Source organism: Oncorhynchus keta, chromosome 15 (genome assembly GCF_023373465.1).
Source record: "Oncorhynchus keta strain PuntledgeMale-10-30-2019 chromosome 15, Oket_V2, whole genome shotgun sequence".
In the NCBI taxonomy this organism is placed as follows: domain Eukaryota; kingdom Metazoa; phylum Chordata; class Actinopteri; order Salmoniformes; family Salmonidae; genus Oncorhynchus; species Oncorhynchus keta.
In genome coordinates, this window is record NC_068435.1 from 18789285 (window position 1) to 18809398 (window position 20114).

Here is a 20114-nt window from a genome sequence, read left to right on the forward strand (position 1 = left end):
CAACATAAAGCAGTAGACCCATCTAAAACAGACCAACTACACACTGCCATTAACTGTTGTGGCTGGATTCAACATAAAGCAGTAGACCCATCTAAAACAGACCAACTACACACTGCCATTAACTGTTGTGGCTGGATTCAACATAAGGCAGTAGACCCATCTAAAACAGACCAACTACACACTGCCATTAACTGTTGTGGCTGGATTCAACATAAGGCAGTAGACCCATCTAAAACAGACCAACTACACACTGCCATTAACTGTTGTGGCTGGATTCAACATAAAGCAGTAGACCCATCTAAAGCAGACCAACTACACACTGCCACTAACTGTTGTGGCTGGATTCAACATAAAGCAGTAGACCCATCTAAAACAGACCAACTACACACTGCCATTAACTGTTGTGGCTGGATTCAACATAAAGCAGTAGACCCATCTAAAACAGACCAACTACACACTGCCACTAACTGTTGTGGCTGGATTCAACATAAAGCAGTAGACCCATCTAAAACAGACCAACTACACACTGCCACTAACTGTTGTGGCTGGATTCAACATAAAGCAGTAGACCCATCTAAAACAGACCAACTACACACTGCCACTAACTGTTGTGGCTGGATTCAACATAAAGCAGTAGACCCATCTAAAACAGACCAACTACACACTGCCATTAACTGTTGTGGCTGGATTCAACATAAAGCAGTAGACCCATCTAAAACAGACCAACTACACACTGCCATTAACTGTTGTGGCTGGATTCAACATAAAGCAGTAGACCCAACTAAAACAGACCAACTACACACTGCCATTAACTGTTGTGGCTGGATTCAACATAAAGCAGTAGACCCAACTAAAACAGACCAACTACACACTGCCATTAACTGTTGTGGCTGGATTCAACATAAAGCAGTAGACCCATCTAAAACAGACCAACTACACACTGCCATTAACTGTTGTGGCTGGATTCAACATAAAGCAGTAGACCCATCTAAAGCAGACCAACTACACACTGCCGTTAACTGTTGTGGCTGGATTCAACATAAAGCAGTAGACCCATCTAAAACAGACCAACTACACACTGCCACTAACTGTTGTGGCTGGATTCAACATAAAGCAGTAGACCCATCTAAAACAGACCAACTACACACTGCCATTAACTGTTGTGGCTGGATTCAACATAAAGCAGTAGACCCATCTAAAACAGACCAACTACACACTGCCATTAACTGTTGTGGCTGGATTCAACATAAAGCAGTAGACCCATCTAAAACAGACCAACTACACACTGCCATTAACTGTTGTGGCTGGATTCAACATAAAGCAGTAGACCCATCTAAAACAGACCAACTACACACTGCCATTAACTGTTGTGGCTGGATTCAACATAAAGCAGTAGACCCATCTAAAACAGACCAACTACACACTGCCATTAACTGTTGTGGCTGGATTCAACATAAAGCAGTAGACCCAACTAAAACAGACCAACTACACACTGCCATTAACTGTTGTGGCTGGATTCAACATAAAGCAGTAGACCCATCTAAAACAGACCAACTACACACTGCCATTAACTGTTGTGGCTGGATTCAACATAAAGCAGTAGACCCATCTAAAGCAGACCAACTACACACTGCCACTAACTGTTGTGGCTGGATTCAACATAAAGCAGTAGACCCATCTAAAACAGACCAACTACACACTGCCACTAACTGTTGTGGCTGGATTCAACATAAAGCAGTAGACCCAACTAAAACAGACCAACTACACACTGCCACTAACTGTTGTGGCTGGATTCAACATAAAGCAGTAGACCCATCTAAAGCAGACCAACTACACACTGCCGTTAACTGTTGTGGCTGGATTCAACATAAAGCAGTAGACCCAACTAAAACAGACCAACTACACACTGCCATTAACTGTTGTGGCTGGATTCAACATAAAGCAGTAGACCCATCTAAAGCAGACCAACTACACACTGCCATTAACTGTTGTGGCTGGATTCAACATAAAGCAGTAGACCCATCTAAAGCAGACCAACTACACACTGCCACTAACTGTTGTGGCTGGATTCAACATAAAGCAGTAGACCCATCTAAAACAGACCAACTACACACTGCCACTAACTGTTGTGGCTGGATTCAACATAAAGCAGTAGACCCATCTAAAACAGACCAACTACACACTGCCGTTAACTGTTGTGGCTGGATTCAACATAAAGCAGTAGACCATAAAGCAGTAGACCCATCTAAAACAGACCAACTACACACTGCCACTAACTGTTGTGGCTGGATTCAACATAAAGCAGTAGACCCATCTAAAACAGACCAACTACACACTGCCACTAACTGTTGTGGCTGGATTCAACATAAAGCAGTAGACCCATCTAAAACAGACCAACTACACACTGCCACTAACTGTTGTGGCTGGATTCAACATAAAGCAGTAGACCCATCTAAAACAGACCAACTACACACTGCCACTAACTGTTGTGGCTGGATTCAACATAAAGCAGTAGACCCATCTAAAACAGACCAACTACACACTGCCATTAACTGTTGTGGCTGGATTCAACATAAAGCAGTAGACCCATCTAAAACAGACCAACTACACACTGCCACTAACTGTTGTGGCTGGATTCAACATAAAGCAGTAGACCCATCTAAAACAGACCAACTACACACTGCCACTAACTGTTGTGGCTGGATTCAACATAAAGCAGTAGACCCATCTAAAACAGACCAACTACACACTGCCATTAACTGTTGTGGCTGGATTCAACATAAAGCAGTAGACCCATCTAAAACAGACCAACTACACACTGCCACTAACTGTTGTGGCTGGATTCAACATAAAGCAGTAGACCCATCTAAAACAGACCAACTACACACTGCCATTAACTGTTGTGGCTGGATTCAACATAAAGCAGTAGACCCATCTAAAACAGACCAACTACACACTGCCATTAACTGTTGTGGCTGGATTCAACATAAAGCAGTAGACCCATCTAAAACAGACCAACTACACACTGCCACTAACTGTTGTGGCTGGATTCAACATAAAGCAGTAGACCCATCTAAAACAGACCAACTACACACTGCCACTAACTGTTGTGGCTGGATTCAACATAAAGCAGTAGACCCATCTAAAACAGACCAACTACACACTGCCATTAACTGTTGTGGCTGGATTCAACATAAAGCAGTAGACCCATCTAAAACAGACCAACTACACACTGCCACTAACTATTGTGGCTGGATTCAACATAAAGCAGTAGACCCATCTAAAACAGACCAACTACACACTGCCACTAACTGTCGTGGCTGGATTCAACATAAAGCAGTAGACCCATCTAAAACAGACCAACTACACACTGCCATTAACTGTTGTGGCTGGATTCAACATAAAGCAGTAGACCCATCTAAAACAGACCAACTACACACTGCCACTAACTGTTGTGGCTGGATTCAACATAAAGCAGTAGACCCAGCTGTTTGTCTAGACTTTCACAGACTCACTGTTGATGGTTTAAAATGCATTCAAACACCAATTGCCCTAAAATGGCATTTTTCCATGTGAAAATACTTTTTTAAGCAAATGGAGTTAGGAGTAGGACCTACCTTCAGCTTGAGAAGACTTCTCAGACTTGTCGTCTTCCTCCATCTTCTCCTCACCGGGCCCTTTCTCAGCCACTGGTTTAGGAGACATGGCAGGGCTTCCTTCTTTCTCATCGCTCTCTTCCTTCTTGGTTCCCTGCTGTTCTGATGCTTTAGGAGACTCTGATGCTTTAGGAGACTCTGATGCTTTAGGAGACTCTGATGCTTTAGGAGACTCTGATGCTTTAGGAGACTCTGATGCTTTAGGAGACTCTGATGCTTTAGGAGACTCTGATGCTTTAGGAGACTCTGATGCTTTAGGAGACTCTGATGCTTTAGGAGACTCTGGTTTCTCCTGGAAGTCCAGCTTTTTGTCCTGGTCCTTGGTCTCCTCAGTGGGAGCTTTGCACTCCTTCTCGGATTTGGCCTCCTTGGAAGTCTCTCCGTCAGCGTCGCCGGTGACCTCCACTTTCTCCTCTCTGTCTTCCTCCTCTCCCTTCTCTTCCTCCTCGTCCTTCACCTTCTTGGGAGACTTGGCCTTCTCTTGCTTCTTCGCCTCCATCTCTTCTTCCTTGACTTCGTCTGGTTTCTCAGGTTTAGTACATGGAATATCATCACCTTCCTCTTTCATCTCCTTCCCTTCTTCCTCCTCTTGGACAGGTAAGGATTTCTCAGCACCAGCAGTAGCTGTGGCCTGCTCAGTAGAAGAGGAAGAAGCAGTAGAGAGAGCTCCATCGCGGGGCGGCTGAGGCACCCCAGCCGATGCCCCCTTGGTGAACTTCCTGTGGGCCTCCAGGAAGCCCAGCGCCGGGTCGTTGAGGATGTGGTAGTCAGTGCGGCTCACGCCGTGCTTGGAGGCGCCCAGGAGGAGGTCGTGGTCGTGCCGGCAGCAGGCCCACCACTCAGGCAGGTCGGAGCTAGGCTGGCAGAGGCGCAGGCGCTCACCTAGCAGGGGGTTGGGCAGCACCTGCTCGCGAATGCGACGCAGCAGCTCAATGCGGTAGAGGGTGCGTGAGGCGCGCTCCTCCGTGATGGGGTCGATGATCAGGGTAGGGTCTGGGAGCTCTGCCAGACAGAAAAGAGGGAGGGAGGAAGGAGGGTGGGGGGTAGATAAGGAGTAAGAGGGTGGGGGGTAGATAAGGAGTAAGAGGGTGGGAGGGAGGAAGGAGGGTGGGAGGGGGAAGAAGGAGGGTGGGAGGGAAGAAGGAGGGTGGGGTAGATAGGGAATAAGGAGGGTGGGGTAGATAGGAATAAGAGGGTGGGGGGGTAGATAAGGAGGAAGGAGGGTGGGAGGCAGGAGGGTGGGAGGGAAGGAGGAGGGTGGGGTAGATAGGAGTAAGAGGGTGGGGTAGATGAGGAAGGAGGGAAGAAGGAGGGTAGGGTAGATAAGGAGTAAGAGGGTGGGGTATATAAGGAGGAAGAAGGGTGGGAGGGAGGAAGGAGGGTGGGAGGGAGGAAGGAGGGTGGGAGGGAGGAAGGAGGGTGGGAGGGAGGGAGGAGGGTGGGAGGGAGGGAGGGAGGGAGGAAGGGGGTGGGGTAGATAGGAGTAAGAGGGTGGGGTAGATAGGAGTAAGAGGGTGGGGTAGATAAGGAGGAAGGAGGGTGGGAGGGAAGAATGAAGGTAGGGTAGATAAGGAGTAAGAGGGTGGGGTAGATAAGGAGGGGGTAGGGTAGATAAGGAGTAAGAGGGTGGGGTATATAAGGAGGAAGAAGGGTGGGAGGGAGGAAGGAGGGTGGGAGGGAGGAAGAAGGGTGGGAGGGAGGAAGAAGGGTGGGAGGGAGGAAGAAGGGTGGGAGGGAGGAAGAAGGGTGGGAGGGAGGAAGAAGGGTGGGAGGGAGGAAGAGGGTGGGAGGGAGGAAGAGGGAGAGAGAGAGATGGGGATAAAGGAAGAGTTGTCTTTTCAGGGAAAGGTACTTTGCTTTAGCGCAAGCAAATTTGAACTATGAGTGAGGGTTGTTGTGGTCGGAGACAACAGAACTTGATCATTGAGGGCCCTTACCTGTGTTGGCCTTGACCTGCATGCGACACACCCGTTTGCACATGGCCAAGAAGGAGAAGTAGTATTTCTCCAGGCTCTCGTCACTCTTCTTGTCCAGCCGGGCGAAGGCCCTGAACTGGGTCCAGTCAAAGAGCTGGCGGTCCGTGTCATAGATCACACCAAACGTGGACACAACCCGGTAGAAGTCTGATTCCTCACGCCTGGTCCACCTCAGGGAACAAGACAAGGAAAGGGTTAATCCAACAACCAATGGGACGAAAAGCAATGCATGAATAGTGTATTGATAAGGAGACTGGAGAATTGTGGGTACTGTAGTACAGTTAGAAGTAGGGCTTCTCAAACGATCATTCAGGAACAGTTGATATTGGAGAGCTTCTTGTAAGTTCTAATGCCTTCTATACAGCAGGCTAACAAATTCTACTGTTTATTATACACAAGTCATCATAAACTGTCCATATGGTTTATCTTGTACAGCATCAGTCAGAGATCTATACCTCTGACGCTTCTCTTTGAAGGCGACCCCTCCTTCCGCCGGGAGCACCGTCGCCTCAGGTATAAAAGCACCGCCCTTGGCCATATAAGGACTTCCCTCTGCCATGAAGGCTCCGTCCTCCTGCACGTAGGCCCCTCCGTCTGTGACCATGGAGAAGAGATGCTCTCGGGGCCGGCGGCGGCGGCGTCCGTCGGGCCGGGCCATGGCTTCCTTGCGGAGCTGCTCCCTCTTGTGCGTGCGCTGGTAGGCCGTGATGAGGCGGCGGAGTCTAGCGGTGAGGGCCGAGGTCGCCGGCCAGTACAGACGACCCGCCCCTCTGCTGCCTGCTACATCCTCACCTGGTTTAGCTGGGAGGAGGAGGAATATTAGAACTACTAAATTAGTCTGCATACTGTTGTGATGAGTCTGAAGAGCAACTTTGGTTTCTTTAGATGCGCACATTGGTGGTTTGATACAAAATAGAAATGTTTCAATTAAATCACTTAAATGATGGACTGATGAATGGTAAATGATCCTCTGATTTCTATCAGATTGCTCAGAAATGTCATTTTCAACCTTTTTATTCCACTTATCCCAAATGGTGTTTTGTCATATGACAAAGCGAGACAAGCCCAGTCATTCACTTACATTCACCACTCTCAACGTCCACAGTCTCGTCTTTGTCATCCAGGGGCGAGTTCGCAAAGTCCTCCATCTCATCTTTAAAGGTCATGCGGAGAGGCTTGTACTCGGGGTCTTCATCCTCTCTGTACACACAAAAAATGGGGATGGAAAGAAAGAGAAACAGAATGAAACAAAGGAGCAGGGAAAAGAGGGGAACATGGGAAAGAACATGGGGAGAAGAGGGAGATGGGAGGTTGGAATGAAAAGGAAAAAAAGATGAACAAATGGAGAGAGACAGGAGGTGGAAAAGAAGAGGAGGAAAAAAGTGGTGGTGGTGAATATTGGCTGAGTGTCTTACCCCTCCGGACCATCTGCCATCATGTCCGCCCCCCTCTGCTCTGCAGCGATGGCCTTGGCGTCGGGCATGCCCACCCGCTCTAAGAAACACAGCGCAGGGTCGGCACGCATCGAGTTATACTTCTCATAGCCTGGATAGACAGACAGGAAGACAGACAGGAAGACAGACAGGAAGACAGACAGGAAGACAGACAGGAAGACAGACAGGAAGACAGACAGGAAGACAGACAGGAAGACAGACAGGAAGACAGACAGGAAGACAGACAGGAAGACAGACAGGAAGACAGACAGGAAGACAGACAGGAAGAGAATGAGAGAAAATGGGTAAGACAGTGATTGAATTACTGAGTTCTACTTTTCACATCAGGGGAGGAGGAGAGAGGAAGTGGGTGAGAGATTATTGAATTATTATGACTGGGAACCTACATGCATAGGAACAAGGCCTATAACTAAGTCGAGTTTGAATGACAATTTACATTGAAACTATATAGGCTACACACACCTAGCCGTCACTCACGAAAGACACCGTAGCATCAATCATGAAAGATAACGAAATGCAATACCACGCCAGAAGGATCCGCTTGCATACAGAGATAAAACTAAACCATTATGAAATTCACAATTAGAATAAAACATAACTGCCATCCGTATGAAATGCAGCTGAAGAGGAGAGAAAAACAGAAAGCATGACCCCAGGATCCAGATGCAGACAGAGGGCAGCGCCTGTTGGAGTTGCGTCAGTGGGTGTGTGGACAAGAAAATCTGTGTCTAAGTGTGTGTGCGCATTTGCCCAAGTGTGCCAGCGAACGAGAGAGATTACCCGTTGAAGTCATCCAAGCAGAACAGATAAGAGCCTGCAGATCCGACTAAGCACGGCGGGTGGGAGGAGGGAGGGAGAGAGGCACAGGCTGGACAACCGTGACAGTGAGCAGACCAGACCATCAGCCCCCCCCTCCACAAAGCCCCCGCAGAACATCACATTTCAATTAGGATTTATGCGGTGACACATTGTTCCTAACCGCCGCTGCGCCCCGAGCAAAGCGCTAATCATGAGGGGCTTTTATAGGCCATCACTCTTCCTCTTGCAGTCCTGGAGAGTGTGCGCGAGTGTTGTGTGAGACAGTGTGTGTGTTTGTACGTTGTGTGCGTGTAGGGTGTGTGAGGCAGAGATCAGCATCCTCCCCAGGCCTCCCAAGTGAATGAGGATTATGATTAACTATAGGCTAGCTCTATTGTATCCATGTGTGTTTGAGACAGCGCCCGTGTTTGTGTGTGTGTGTGTGTGTGTGTATGCTTGTCAGGGCTGAGGCACAAGGTGGCAATTACAGAGAATAATGACAATTATCCCAAATTAATATTAATCACCATCAATATAATTACCACTATTAAATCATTAGAATTCTAGCTTGTAATCTTGTTTGGCACTGTAATACAATTCAAATGGTCCAATGTAAACCAGCTAACTCATAGCTAGAAGAGATCAAACAGACGTGCGTCAACCAACTGCGGTGGACAGAACACTGTCTAACCATGAAGTACAACACGTCCACACACCGACAGCCTCTTCTCGGGCGGCTGGACATGGCCACCAATCAATCTCCTGACGTCTCACTGAGCCAGCTGTGCTCCGCGGTCGCTATGGGAACACCAATCAAGATGAAAAAGCCAGGGTTGTGTGTGTGTGTGTGAAGCGGAGGGGTTGGGCTTACCGTGTTTGAAGACACCGATGAGCAGCGATTTGTCTGCCTCGCTGTCCCACCAATCGGCGGGCACCTCGGCGTGGAAAGGCTGAGGGATCCAGATATCCATTTCACTGTGGGCTCAAACAAAGGAGAGAGAGAGAGAGAAAAAGACAGACCGAGAGACAGGCGGAGAGGAAAACGGATTAAAATGGTCTAAAATCAACACGCAATCGTTGAATCTGATGTGTGTCTGTAATGGGCCCCATCTCCAGGGGTATGGGGGGAAATATGGTCATAACCAACTCTGGAACATCTCAAAAGAGGCCAAATGGTACCCTATTCACAACATTGCGCCTTGACCAGAGCCAAAAGTAGTGCACTATATGGAAAAGGGTGCCATTTGGGAAGCAACCCATCTGGAAAGAGACAGGCAGAAGAGGCCAAATACCATCACCACTACCAGACAACTGTCCCCACCACCATCACCACTACCCGACTACTGTCCCCACCACCAGACTACTGTCCCCACCACCAGACTACTGTCCCCACCACCAGACAACTGTCCCCACCACCATCACCACTACCCGACTACTGTCCCCACCACCAGACTACTGTCCCCACCACCATCACCACTACCCGACTACTGTCCCCACCACCAGACTACTGTCCCCACCACCATCACCACTACCCGACTACTGTCCCCACCACCAGACAACTGTCCCCACCACCATCACCACTACCAGACAACTGTCCCCACCACCATCACCACTACCCGACTACTGTCCCCACCACCAGACTACTGTCCCCACCACCATCACCACTACCCGACTACTGTCCCCACCACCATCACCACTACCCGACTACTGTCCCCACCACCAGACTACTGTCCCCACCACCATCACCAATACCAGACTACTGTCCCCACCACCATCACCAATACAAGACTACTGTCCCCACCACCATCACCACTACCAGACTACTGTCCCCACCACCATCACCACTAATACCAGACTACTGTCCCCACTACCATCACCACTAACAGACAACTGTCCCCACCACCATCACCACTACCAGACTACTGTCCCCACCACCATCACCACTACCAGACTACTGTCCCCACCACCATCACCACTACCAGACTACTGTCCCCACCACCATCACCACTAATACCAGACTACTGTCCCCACTACCATCACCACTAACAGACAATTGTCCCCACCACCATCACCACTACCAGACTACTGTCCCCACCACCATCACCACTACCAGACTACTGTCCCCACCCACCAGACTACTGTCACCACCACCACTACCAGACTACTGTCCCCACCACCATCACCACTACCAGACAACTGTCCCCACCACCATCACCACTACCAGACTACTGTCCCCACCACCATCACCACTACCCAACTACTGTCCCCACCACCAGACTACTGTCCCCACCACCATCACCACTACCAGACAACTGTCCCCACCACCATCACCACTACCCGACTACTGTCCCCACCACCAGACAACTGTCCCCACCACCATCACCACTACCAGACAACTGTCCCCACCACCATCACCACTACCCGACTACTGTCCCCACCACCAGACTACTGTCCCCACCACCATCACCACTATCAGACTACTGTCCCCACCACCATCACCACTACCAGACTACTGTCCCCACCACCAGACAACTGTCCACACCACCATCACCACTAATACCAGACTACTGTCCCCACCACCATCACCACTACCAGACTACTGTCCCCACCACCATCACCACTAACAGACTACTGTCCCCACCACCATCACCACTACCAGACTACTGTCCCCACCACCATCACCACTACCAGACTACTGTCCCCACCACCATCACCACTACCAGACTACTGTCCCCACCACCATCACCACTACCAGACTACTGTCCCAACCACCATCACCACTACCAGACTACTGTCTCCACCACCATCACTACTACCAGACTACTGTCCCCACTACCATCACCACTACCAGACAACTGTCCCCACCACCATCACCACTACCAGACTACTGTCCCCACCACCACTACCAGACTACTGTCCCCACCACCATCACTACTACCAGACTACTGTCCCCACTACCATCACCACTACCAGACAACTGTCCCCACTACCATCACCACTACCAGACAACTGTCACCACCACCATCACCACTACCAGTCAACTGTCACCACCACCATCACCACTACCCGACTACTGTCCCCACAACCATCACCACTACCAGACTACTGTCCCCACTACCCGACTACTGTCCCCACCACCATCACAACTACCAGACTACTGTCCCCACCACCATCACCACTACCAGACTACTGTCCCCACTACCAGACAACTGTCCCCACTACCAGACAACTGTCCCCACCACCATCACCACTACCAGACAACTGTCCCCACCACCATCACCACTACCAGACAACTGTCCCCACCACCATCACCACTACCAGACAACTGTCCCCACCACCATCACCACCACCCGACCACTGTCCCCACCACCATCACCACTACCAGACAACTGTCCCCACTACCAGACAACTGTCCCCACTACCATCACCACTACCAGACAACTGTCCCCACTACCATCACCACTACCAGACAACTGTCACCACCACCATCACCACTACCAGACAACTGTCACCACCACCATCACCACTACCCGACTACTGTCCCCACAACCATCACCACTACCAGACTACTGTCCCCACAACCATCACCACTACCAGACTACTGTCCCCACTACCATCACCACTACCAGACTACTGTCCCCACAACACTCACCACTACCAGACTACTGTCCCCACAACCATCACCACTACCAGACTACTGTCCCCACAACCATAACCACTACCAGACTACTGTCCCCACTACCATCACTACTACCAGACTACTGTCCCCACTACCATCACCACTACCAGACAACTGTCACCACCACCATCACCACTACCAGTCAACTGTCACCACCACCATCACCACTACCAGACTACTGTCCCCACAACCATCACCACTACCAGACTACTGTCCCCACTACCCGACTACTGTCCCCACCACCATCACAACTACCAGACTACTGTCCACACCACCATCACCACTACCAGACTACTGTCCCCACTACCAGACAACTGTCCCCACTACCAGACAACTGTCCCCACCACCATCACCACTACCAGACTACTGTCCCCACAACCATCACCACTACCAGACTACTGTCCCCACTACCCGACTACTGTCCCCACCACCATCACAACTACCAGACTACTGTCCCCACCACCATCACCACTACCAGACTACTGTCCCCACTACCAGACAACTGTCCCCACTACCAGACAACTGTCCCCACCACCATCACCACTACCAGACAACTGTCCCCACTACCATCACCACTACCAGACTACTGTCCCCACCACCATCACCACTACCAGACTACTGTCCCCACCACCATCACCACCACCCGACCACTGTCCCCACCACCATCACCACTACCAGACAACTGTCCCCACTACCATCACCACTACCAGACAACTGTCCCCACTACCATCACCACTACCAGACAACTGTCCCCACCACCATCACCACTACCCGACTACTGTCCCCAGAACCATCACCACTACCAGACTACTGTCCCCACTACCAGACAACTGTCCCCACTACCAGACAACTGTCCCCACTACCAGACAACTGTCCCCACTACCAGACAACTGTCCCCACTACCATCACCACTACCAGACAACTGTCCCCACCACCATCACCACTACCAGACAACTGTCCCCACCACCATCACCACTACCAGACCACTGTCCCCACCACCACCACTACCCGACCACTGTCCCCACCACCATCACCACTACCAGACTACTGTCCCCACCACCATCACCACTACCAGACTACTGTCCCCACCACCATCACCACTACCAGACTACTGTCCCCACCACCATCACCAGACAACTGTCCCCACTACCATCACCACCACCAGACAACTGTCCCCACTACCATCACCGCCACCAGACGACTGTCCCCACCACCATCACCAGACAACTGTCACCACTACCATCACCACTACCAGACAACTGTCACCACTACCATCACCACTACCAGACAACTGTCACCACTACCAGACTACTGTCACCACTACCAGACTACTGTCCCCACTACCAGACTACTGTCCCCACTACCAGACTACTGTCCCCACCACCATCACCACTACCAGACTACTGTCCCCACCACCATCACCACTACCAGACTACTGTCCCCACCACCATCACCACTACCAGACCACTGTCCCCACCACCATCACCACTACCAGACTACTGTCCCCACCACCATCACCACTACCAGACTACTGTCCCCACCACCATCACCACTACCAGACCACTGTCCCCACCACCATCACCACTACCAGACCACTGTCCCCACCACCATCACCACTACCAGACTACTGTCCCCACCACCATCACCACTACCAGACTACTGTCCCCACCACCATCACCACTACCAGACTACTGTCCCCACTACCATCACCACTACCCGACTACTGTCCCCACTACCAGACTACTGTCCCCACTACCAGACTACTGTCCCCACTACCAGACTACTGTCCCCACTACCAGACTACTGTCCCCACTACCAGACTACTGTCCCCACTACCAGACTACTGTCCCCACTACCAGACTACTGTCCCCACCACCATCACCACTACCAGACTACTGTCCCCACCACCAGACTACTGTCCCCGCCACCAGACTACTGTCCCCGCCACAATCACCACGACCAGACGACTGTCACCACCAACACCCGACTACTGTCCCCACCACCATCACCAGACAACTGTCCCCACTACCATCACCACTACCCGACTACTGTCCCCACCACCAGACAACTGTCCCCACCACCATCACCACTACCAGACAACTGTCCCCACCACCATCACCACTACCCGACTACTGTCCCCACCACCAGACAACTGTCCCCACCACCATCACCACTACCCGACTACTGTCCCCACCACCATCACCAGACAACTGTCCCCACTACCATCACCACTACCCGACTACTGTCCCCACCACCAGACAACTGTCCCCACCACCATCACCACTACCAGACTACTGTCCCCACCACCATCACCACTACCCGACTACTGTCCCCACCACCATCACCACTACCAGACTACTGTCCCCACCACCAGACTACTGTCACCACCACCACTACCAGACTACTGTCCCCACCACCATCACCACTACCAGACAACTGTCCCCACCACCATCACCACTACCAGACAACTGTCCCCACCACCATCACCACTACCCGACTACTGTCCCCACCACCAGACAACTGTCCCCACCACCATCACCACTACCAGACAACTGTCCCCACCACCATCACCACTACCCGACTACTGTCCCCACCACCAGACTACTGTCCCCACCACCATCACCACTACCAGACTACTGTCCCCACCACCATCACCACTACCCGACTACTGTCCCCACCACCAGACTACTGTCACCACCACCACTACCAGACTACTGTCCCCACCACCATCACCACTACCCGACTACTGTCCCCACCACCATCACCACTACCCGACTACTGTCCCCACCACCATCACCACTACCAGACTACTGTCCCCACCACCAGACTACTGTCACCACCACCACTACCAGACTACTGTCCCCACCACCAGACTACTGTCCCCACCACCATCACCACTACCAGACTACTGTCCCCACCACCATCACCACTACCAGACTACTGTCCCCACCACCAGACTACTGTCCCCACCACCATCACCACTACCAGACTACTGTCCCCACCACCATCACCACTACCAGACTACTGTCCCCACCACCATCACCACTACCAGACTACTGTCCCCACCACCATCACCACTACCAGACTACTGTCCCCACCACCATCACCACTAATACCAGACTACTGTCCCCACTACCATCACCACTAACAGACAACTGTCCCCACCACCATCACCACTACCAGACTACTGTCCCCACCACCAGACTACTGTCCCAACCACCATCACCACTACCAGACAACTGTCCCCACCACCATCACCACTACCAGACAACTGTCCCCACCACCAGACTACTGTCCCAACCACCATCACCACTACCAGACAACTGTCCCCACCACCATCACCACCACCAGACGACTGTCCCCACCACCATCACCACTACCAGACAACTGTCCCCACCACCATCACTACTATCAGACTACTGTCCCCACTACCATCACCACTACCAGACAACTGTCCCCACTACCATCACCACTACCAGACAACTGTCACCACCACCATCACCACTACCCGACTACTGTCCCCACAACCATCACCACTACCAGACTACTGTCCCCACTACCCGACTACTGTCCCCACCACCATCACAACTACCAGACTACTGTCCACACCACCATCACCACTACCAGACTACTGTCCCCACTACCAGACAACTGTCCCCACTACCAGACAACTGTCCCCACTACCAGACAACTGTCCCCACTACCAGACAACTGTCCCCACCACCATCACCACTACCAGACAACTGTCCCCACCACCATCACCACTACCCGACTACTGTCCCCACCACCAGACTACTGTCCCCACCACCATCACCACTACCAGACTACTGTCCCCACTACCAGACAACTGTCCCCACTACCAGACAACTGTCCCCACTACCAGACAACTGTCCCCACCACCAGACAACTGTCCCCACCACCATCACCACTACCAGACAACTGTCCCCACCACCATCACCACTACCCGACTACTGTCCCCACCACCAGACTACTGTCCCCACCACCATCACCACTACCAGACTACTGTCCCCACCACCATCACCACTACCAGACTACTGTCCCCACCACCAGACTACTGTCACCACCACCACTACCAGACTACTGTCCCCACCACCATCACCACTACCCGACTACTGTCCCCACCACCATCACCACTACCCGACTACTGTCCCCACCACCATCACCACTACCCGACTACTGTCCCCACCACCAGACTACTGTCACCACCACCACTACCAGACTACTGTCCCCACCACCAGACTACTGTCCCCACCACCATCACCACTACCAGACTACTGTCCCCACCACCATCACCACTACCAGACTACTGTCCCCACCACCATCACCACTACCAGACTACTGTCCCCACCACCATCACCACTACCAGACTACTGTCCCCACCACCAGACCACTGTCCCCACCACCATCACCACTACCAGACGACTGTCCCCACCACCATCACCACTACCAGACGACTGTCCCCACCACCATCACCACTACCAGACTACTGTCCCCACTACCAGACAACTGTCCCCACTACCAGACAACTGTCCCCACCACCATCACCACTACCAGACCACCATCACCACCACCCGACCACTGTCCCCACCACCATCACCACTACCAGACTACCAGACAACTGTCCCCACCACCATCACCACTACCAGACCACCATCACCACCACCCGACCACTGTCCCCACCACCATCACCACTACCAGACAACTGTCCCCACTACCATCACCACTACCAGACAACTGTCCCCACTACCATCACCACTACCAGACAACTGTCCCCACTACCATCACCACTACCAGACAACTGTCACCACCACCATCACCACTACCAGACAACTGTCACCACCACCATCACCACTACCCGACTACTGTCCCCACAACCATCACCACTACCAGACTACTGTCCCCACCACCATCACAACTACCAGACTACTGTCCACACCACCATCACCACTACCAGACTACTGTCCCCACTACCAGACAACTGTCCCCACTACCAGACAACTGTCCCCACTACCCGACTACTGTCCCCACTACCCGACAACTGTCCCCACTACCCGACAACTGTCCCCACTACCAGACAACTGTCCCCACTACCAGACAACTGTCCCCACCACCATCACCACTACCAGACAACTGTCCCCACCACCATCACCACTACCAGACTACTGTCCCCACCACCATCACCAGACAACTGTCCCCACTACCATCACCACCACCAGACAACTGTCCCCACCACCATCACCACTACCAGACAACTGTCCCCACCACCATCACCACTACCAGACAACTGTCCACCACCATCACCACTACCAGACTACTGTCCCCACCACCATCACCAGACAACTGTCCCCACTACCATCACCACCACCAGACAACTGTCCCCACCACCATCACCAGACAACTGTCACCACTACCATCACCACTACCAGACAACTGTCACCACTACCCGACTACTATCACCACTACCCGACTACTGTCCCCACTACCAGACTACTGTCCCCACTACCAGACTACTGTCCCCACTACCAGACTACTGTCCCCACTACCAGACTACTGTCCCCACCACCATCACCACTACCAGACTACTGTCCCCACCACCATCACCACTACCAGACTACTGTCCTCACCACCATCACCACTACCAGACTACTGTCCCCACCACCATCACCACTACCAGACCACTGTCCCCACCACCATCACCACTACCAGACTACTGTCCCCACCACCATCACCACTACCAGACTACTGTCCCCACCACCATCACCACTACCAGACTACTGTCCCCACCACCATCACCACTACCAGACTACTGTCCCCACCACCATCACCACTACCAGACCACTGTCCCCACCACCATCACCACTACCAGACTACTGTCCCCACCACCATCACCACTACCAGACTACTGTCCCCACCACCATCACCACTACCAGACTACTGTCCCCACCACCATCACCACTACCCGACTACTGTCCCCACCACCATCACCACGACCAGACTACTGTCCCCACCACCATCACCACTACCAGACTACTGTCCCCACTACCATCACCACTACCAGACAACTGTCCCCACTACCCGACTACTGTCCCCACCACCATCACCACCACCAGACTACCGTCCCACCACCAGACTACCGTCCCCACCACCAGACTACCGTCCCCACCACCAGACTACCGTCCCCACCACCAGACTACCGTCCCCACCACCAGACTACCGTCCCCACCACCAGACTACCGTCCCCACCACCCGACTACCGTCCCCACCACCCGACTACCGTCCCCACCACCCGACTACCGTCCCCACCACCCGACTACTGTCCCCACCACCCGACTACTGTCCCCACCACCCGACTACTGTCCCCAGCACCATCACCACTAACAGACAACTGTCACCACTACCATCACCACCACCCGACTACCGGCCCCCACCACCCGACTACTGTCCCCACCACCATCACCACTACCCGACTACTGTCCCCACCACCATCACCAGACAACTGTCACCACTACCATCACCACTACCAGACTACTGTCCCCACCACCATCACCACTACCCGACTACTGTCCCCACCACCATCACCACTACCCAACTACTGTCCCCACCACCATCACCACTACCCAACTACTGTCCCCACCACCAGACTACTGTCCCCACCACCATCACCACTACCAGACTACTGTCCCCACCACCATCACCACTACCCGACTACTGTCCCCACCACCATCACCACTACCCGACTACTGTCCCCACCACCAGACTACTGTCCCCACCACCATCACCACTAACATACAACTGTCCCCACCACCATCACCACTACCCGACCACTGTCCCCACCACCATCACCACTACCAGACTACTGTCCCCATCACCATCACCAGACAACTGTCCCCACTACCATCACCACTACCAGACGACTGTCCCCACCACCATCACCACTACCAGACTACTGTCCCCACCACCAGACGACTGTCCCAACCACCATCACCACTACCAGACGACTGTCCCAACCACCATCACCACTACCAGACGACTGTCCCAACCACCATCTCCACTACTAGACAACTGTCCCCACCACCATCACCACCACCCGACTACTGTCCCCACCACCCGACTACTGTCCCCACCACCCGACTACTGTCCCCACCACCCGACTACTGTCCCCACCACCATCACCACTACCAGACTACTGTCCCCACCACCATCACCACCACCAGACTACTGTCCCCACCACCATCCAACTGTCACCACTACCATCACCACTACCCGACTACTGTCCCCACCACCACCACTACCCGACTACTGTCCCCACCACCATCACCACTACCCAACTACTGTCCCCACCACCATCACCGCAACCCAACTACTGTCCCCACCACCATCACCAGACTACTGTCCCCACCACCATCACCACTACTGTCCCCACTACCATCACCACTACTCGACTACTGTCCCCACTACCCGACTACTGTCCCCACCACCAGACAACTGTCCCCACCACCAGACAACTGTCCCCACTACCATCACCACTACCAGACTACTGTCCCCACTACCAGACTACTGTCCCCACTACCAGACTACTGTCCCCACTACCAGACTACTGTCCCCACTACCAGACTACTGTCCCCACTACCAGACTACTGTCCCCACTACCATCACCACTACCAGACAACTGTCCCCACTACCATCACCACCACCAGACTACTGTCCCCACCACCATCACCAGACAACTGTCCCCACTACCATCACCACTACCCGACTACTGTCCCCACAACTATCACCACTACCAGACAACTGTCACCACTACCATCACCACTACCATCACCACTACCCGACTACTGTCCCCACCACCATCACCGCTACCAGACAACTGTCTCCACCACCATCACCAGACAACTGTCCCCACTACCAGACAACTGTCACCACTACCATCACCACTACCAGACAACTGTCCCCACCACCATCACCACTACCAGACAACTGTCCCCACCACCATCACCAGACAACTGTCCCCACTACCATCACCACTACCAGACAACTGTCACCACTACCATCACCACTACCAGACAACTGTCCCCACCACCATCACCACTACCCGACTACTGTCCCCACCACCATCACCACTACCACTACCAGACAACTGTCACCACTACCCGACCACTGTCCCCACCACCATCACCAGACAACTGTCCCCACTACCATCACCACTACCAGACAACTGTCCCCACTACCATCACCACTACCAGACTACTGTCCCCACCACCACCACCATCACCACTACCTGACTACTGTCCCCACCACCATCACCACTACCTGACTACTGTCCCCACCACTATCACCACTACCAGACCACTGTCCCCACCACCATCACCAGACAACTGTCCCCACTACCATCACCACTACCAGACTACTGTCCCCACTACCATCACCACTACCAGACAACTGTCCCCACTACCATCACCACCACCAGACTACTGTCCCCACCACCATCACCAGACAACTGTCCCCACTACCATCACCACTACCAGACAAC

At 52.6% G+C, this 20114-nt stretch overlaps 1 protein-coding gene across 6 annotated transcripts in view; it reads right to left on the bottom strand.

Annotated features, from left to right (window-relative positions):
* LOC118381149 (chromodomain-helicase-DNA-binding protein 7-like) overlaps window positions 1-20114 on the bottom strand; it is a 147002-nt gene that overhangs the window by 9152 nt on the left and 117736 nt on the right. For all 6 annotated transcript variants that reach the window (XM_052463550.1, XM_052463551.1, XM_052463547.1 and 3 more), the window contains 6 exons: window positions 8756-8859; window positions 7048-7177; window positions 6714-6832; window positions 6088-6433; window positions 5594-5802; window positions 3618-4658 (listed from right to left, as the gene is read on the bottom strand). In XM_052463550.1, coding sequence (XP_052319510.1) covers window positions 3618-4658; window positions 5594-5802; window positions 6088-6433; window positions 6714-6832; window positions 7048-7177; window positions 8756-8859 — 1949 coding nt within the window. The remainder of the gene's footprint in view (window positions 1-3617; window positions 4659-5593; window positions 5803-6087; window positions 6434-6713; window positions 6833-7047; window positions 7178-8755; window positions 8860-20114) is intronic.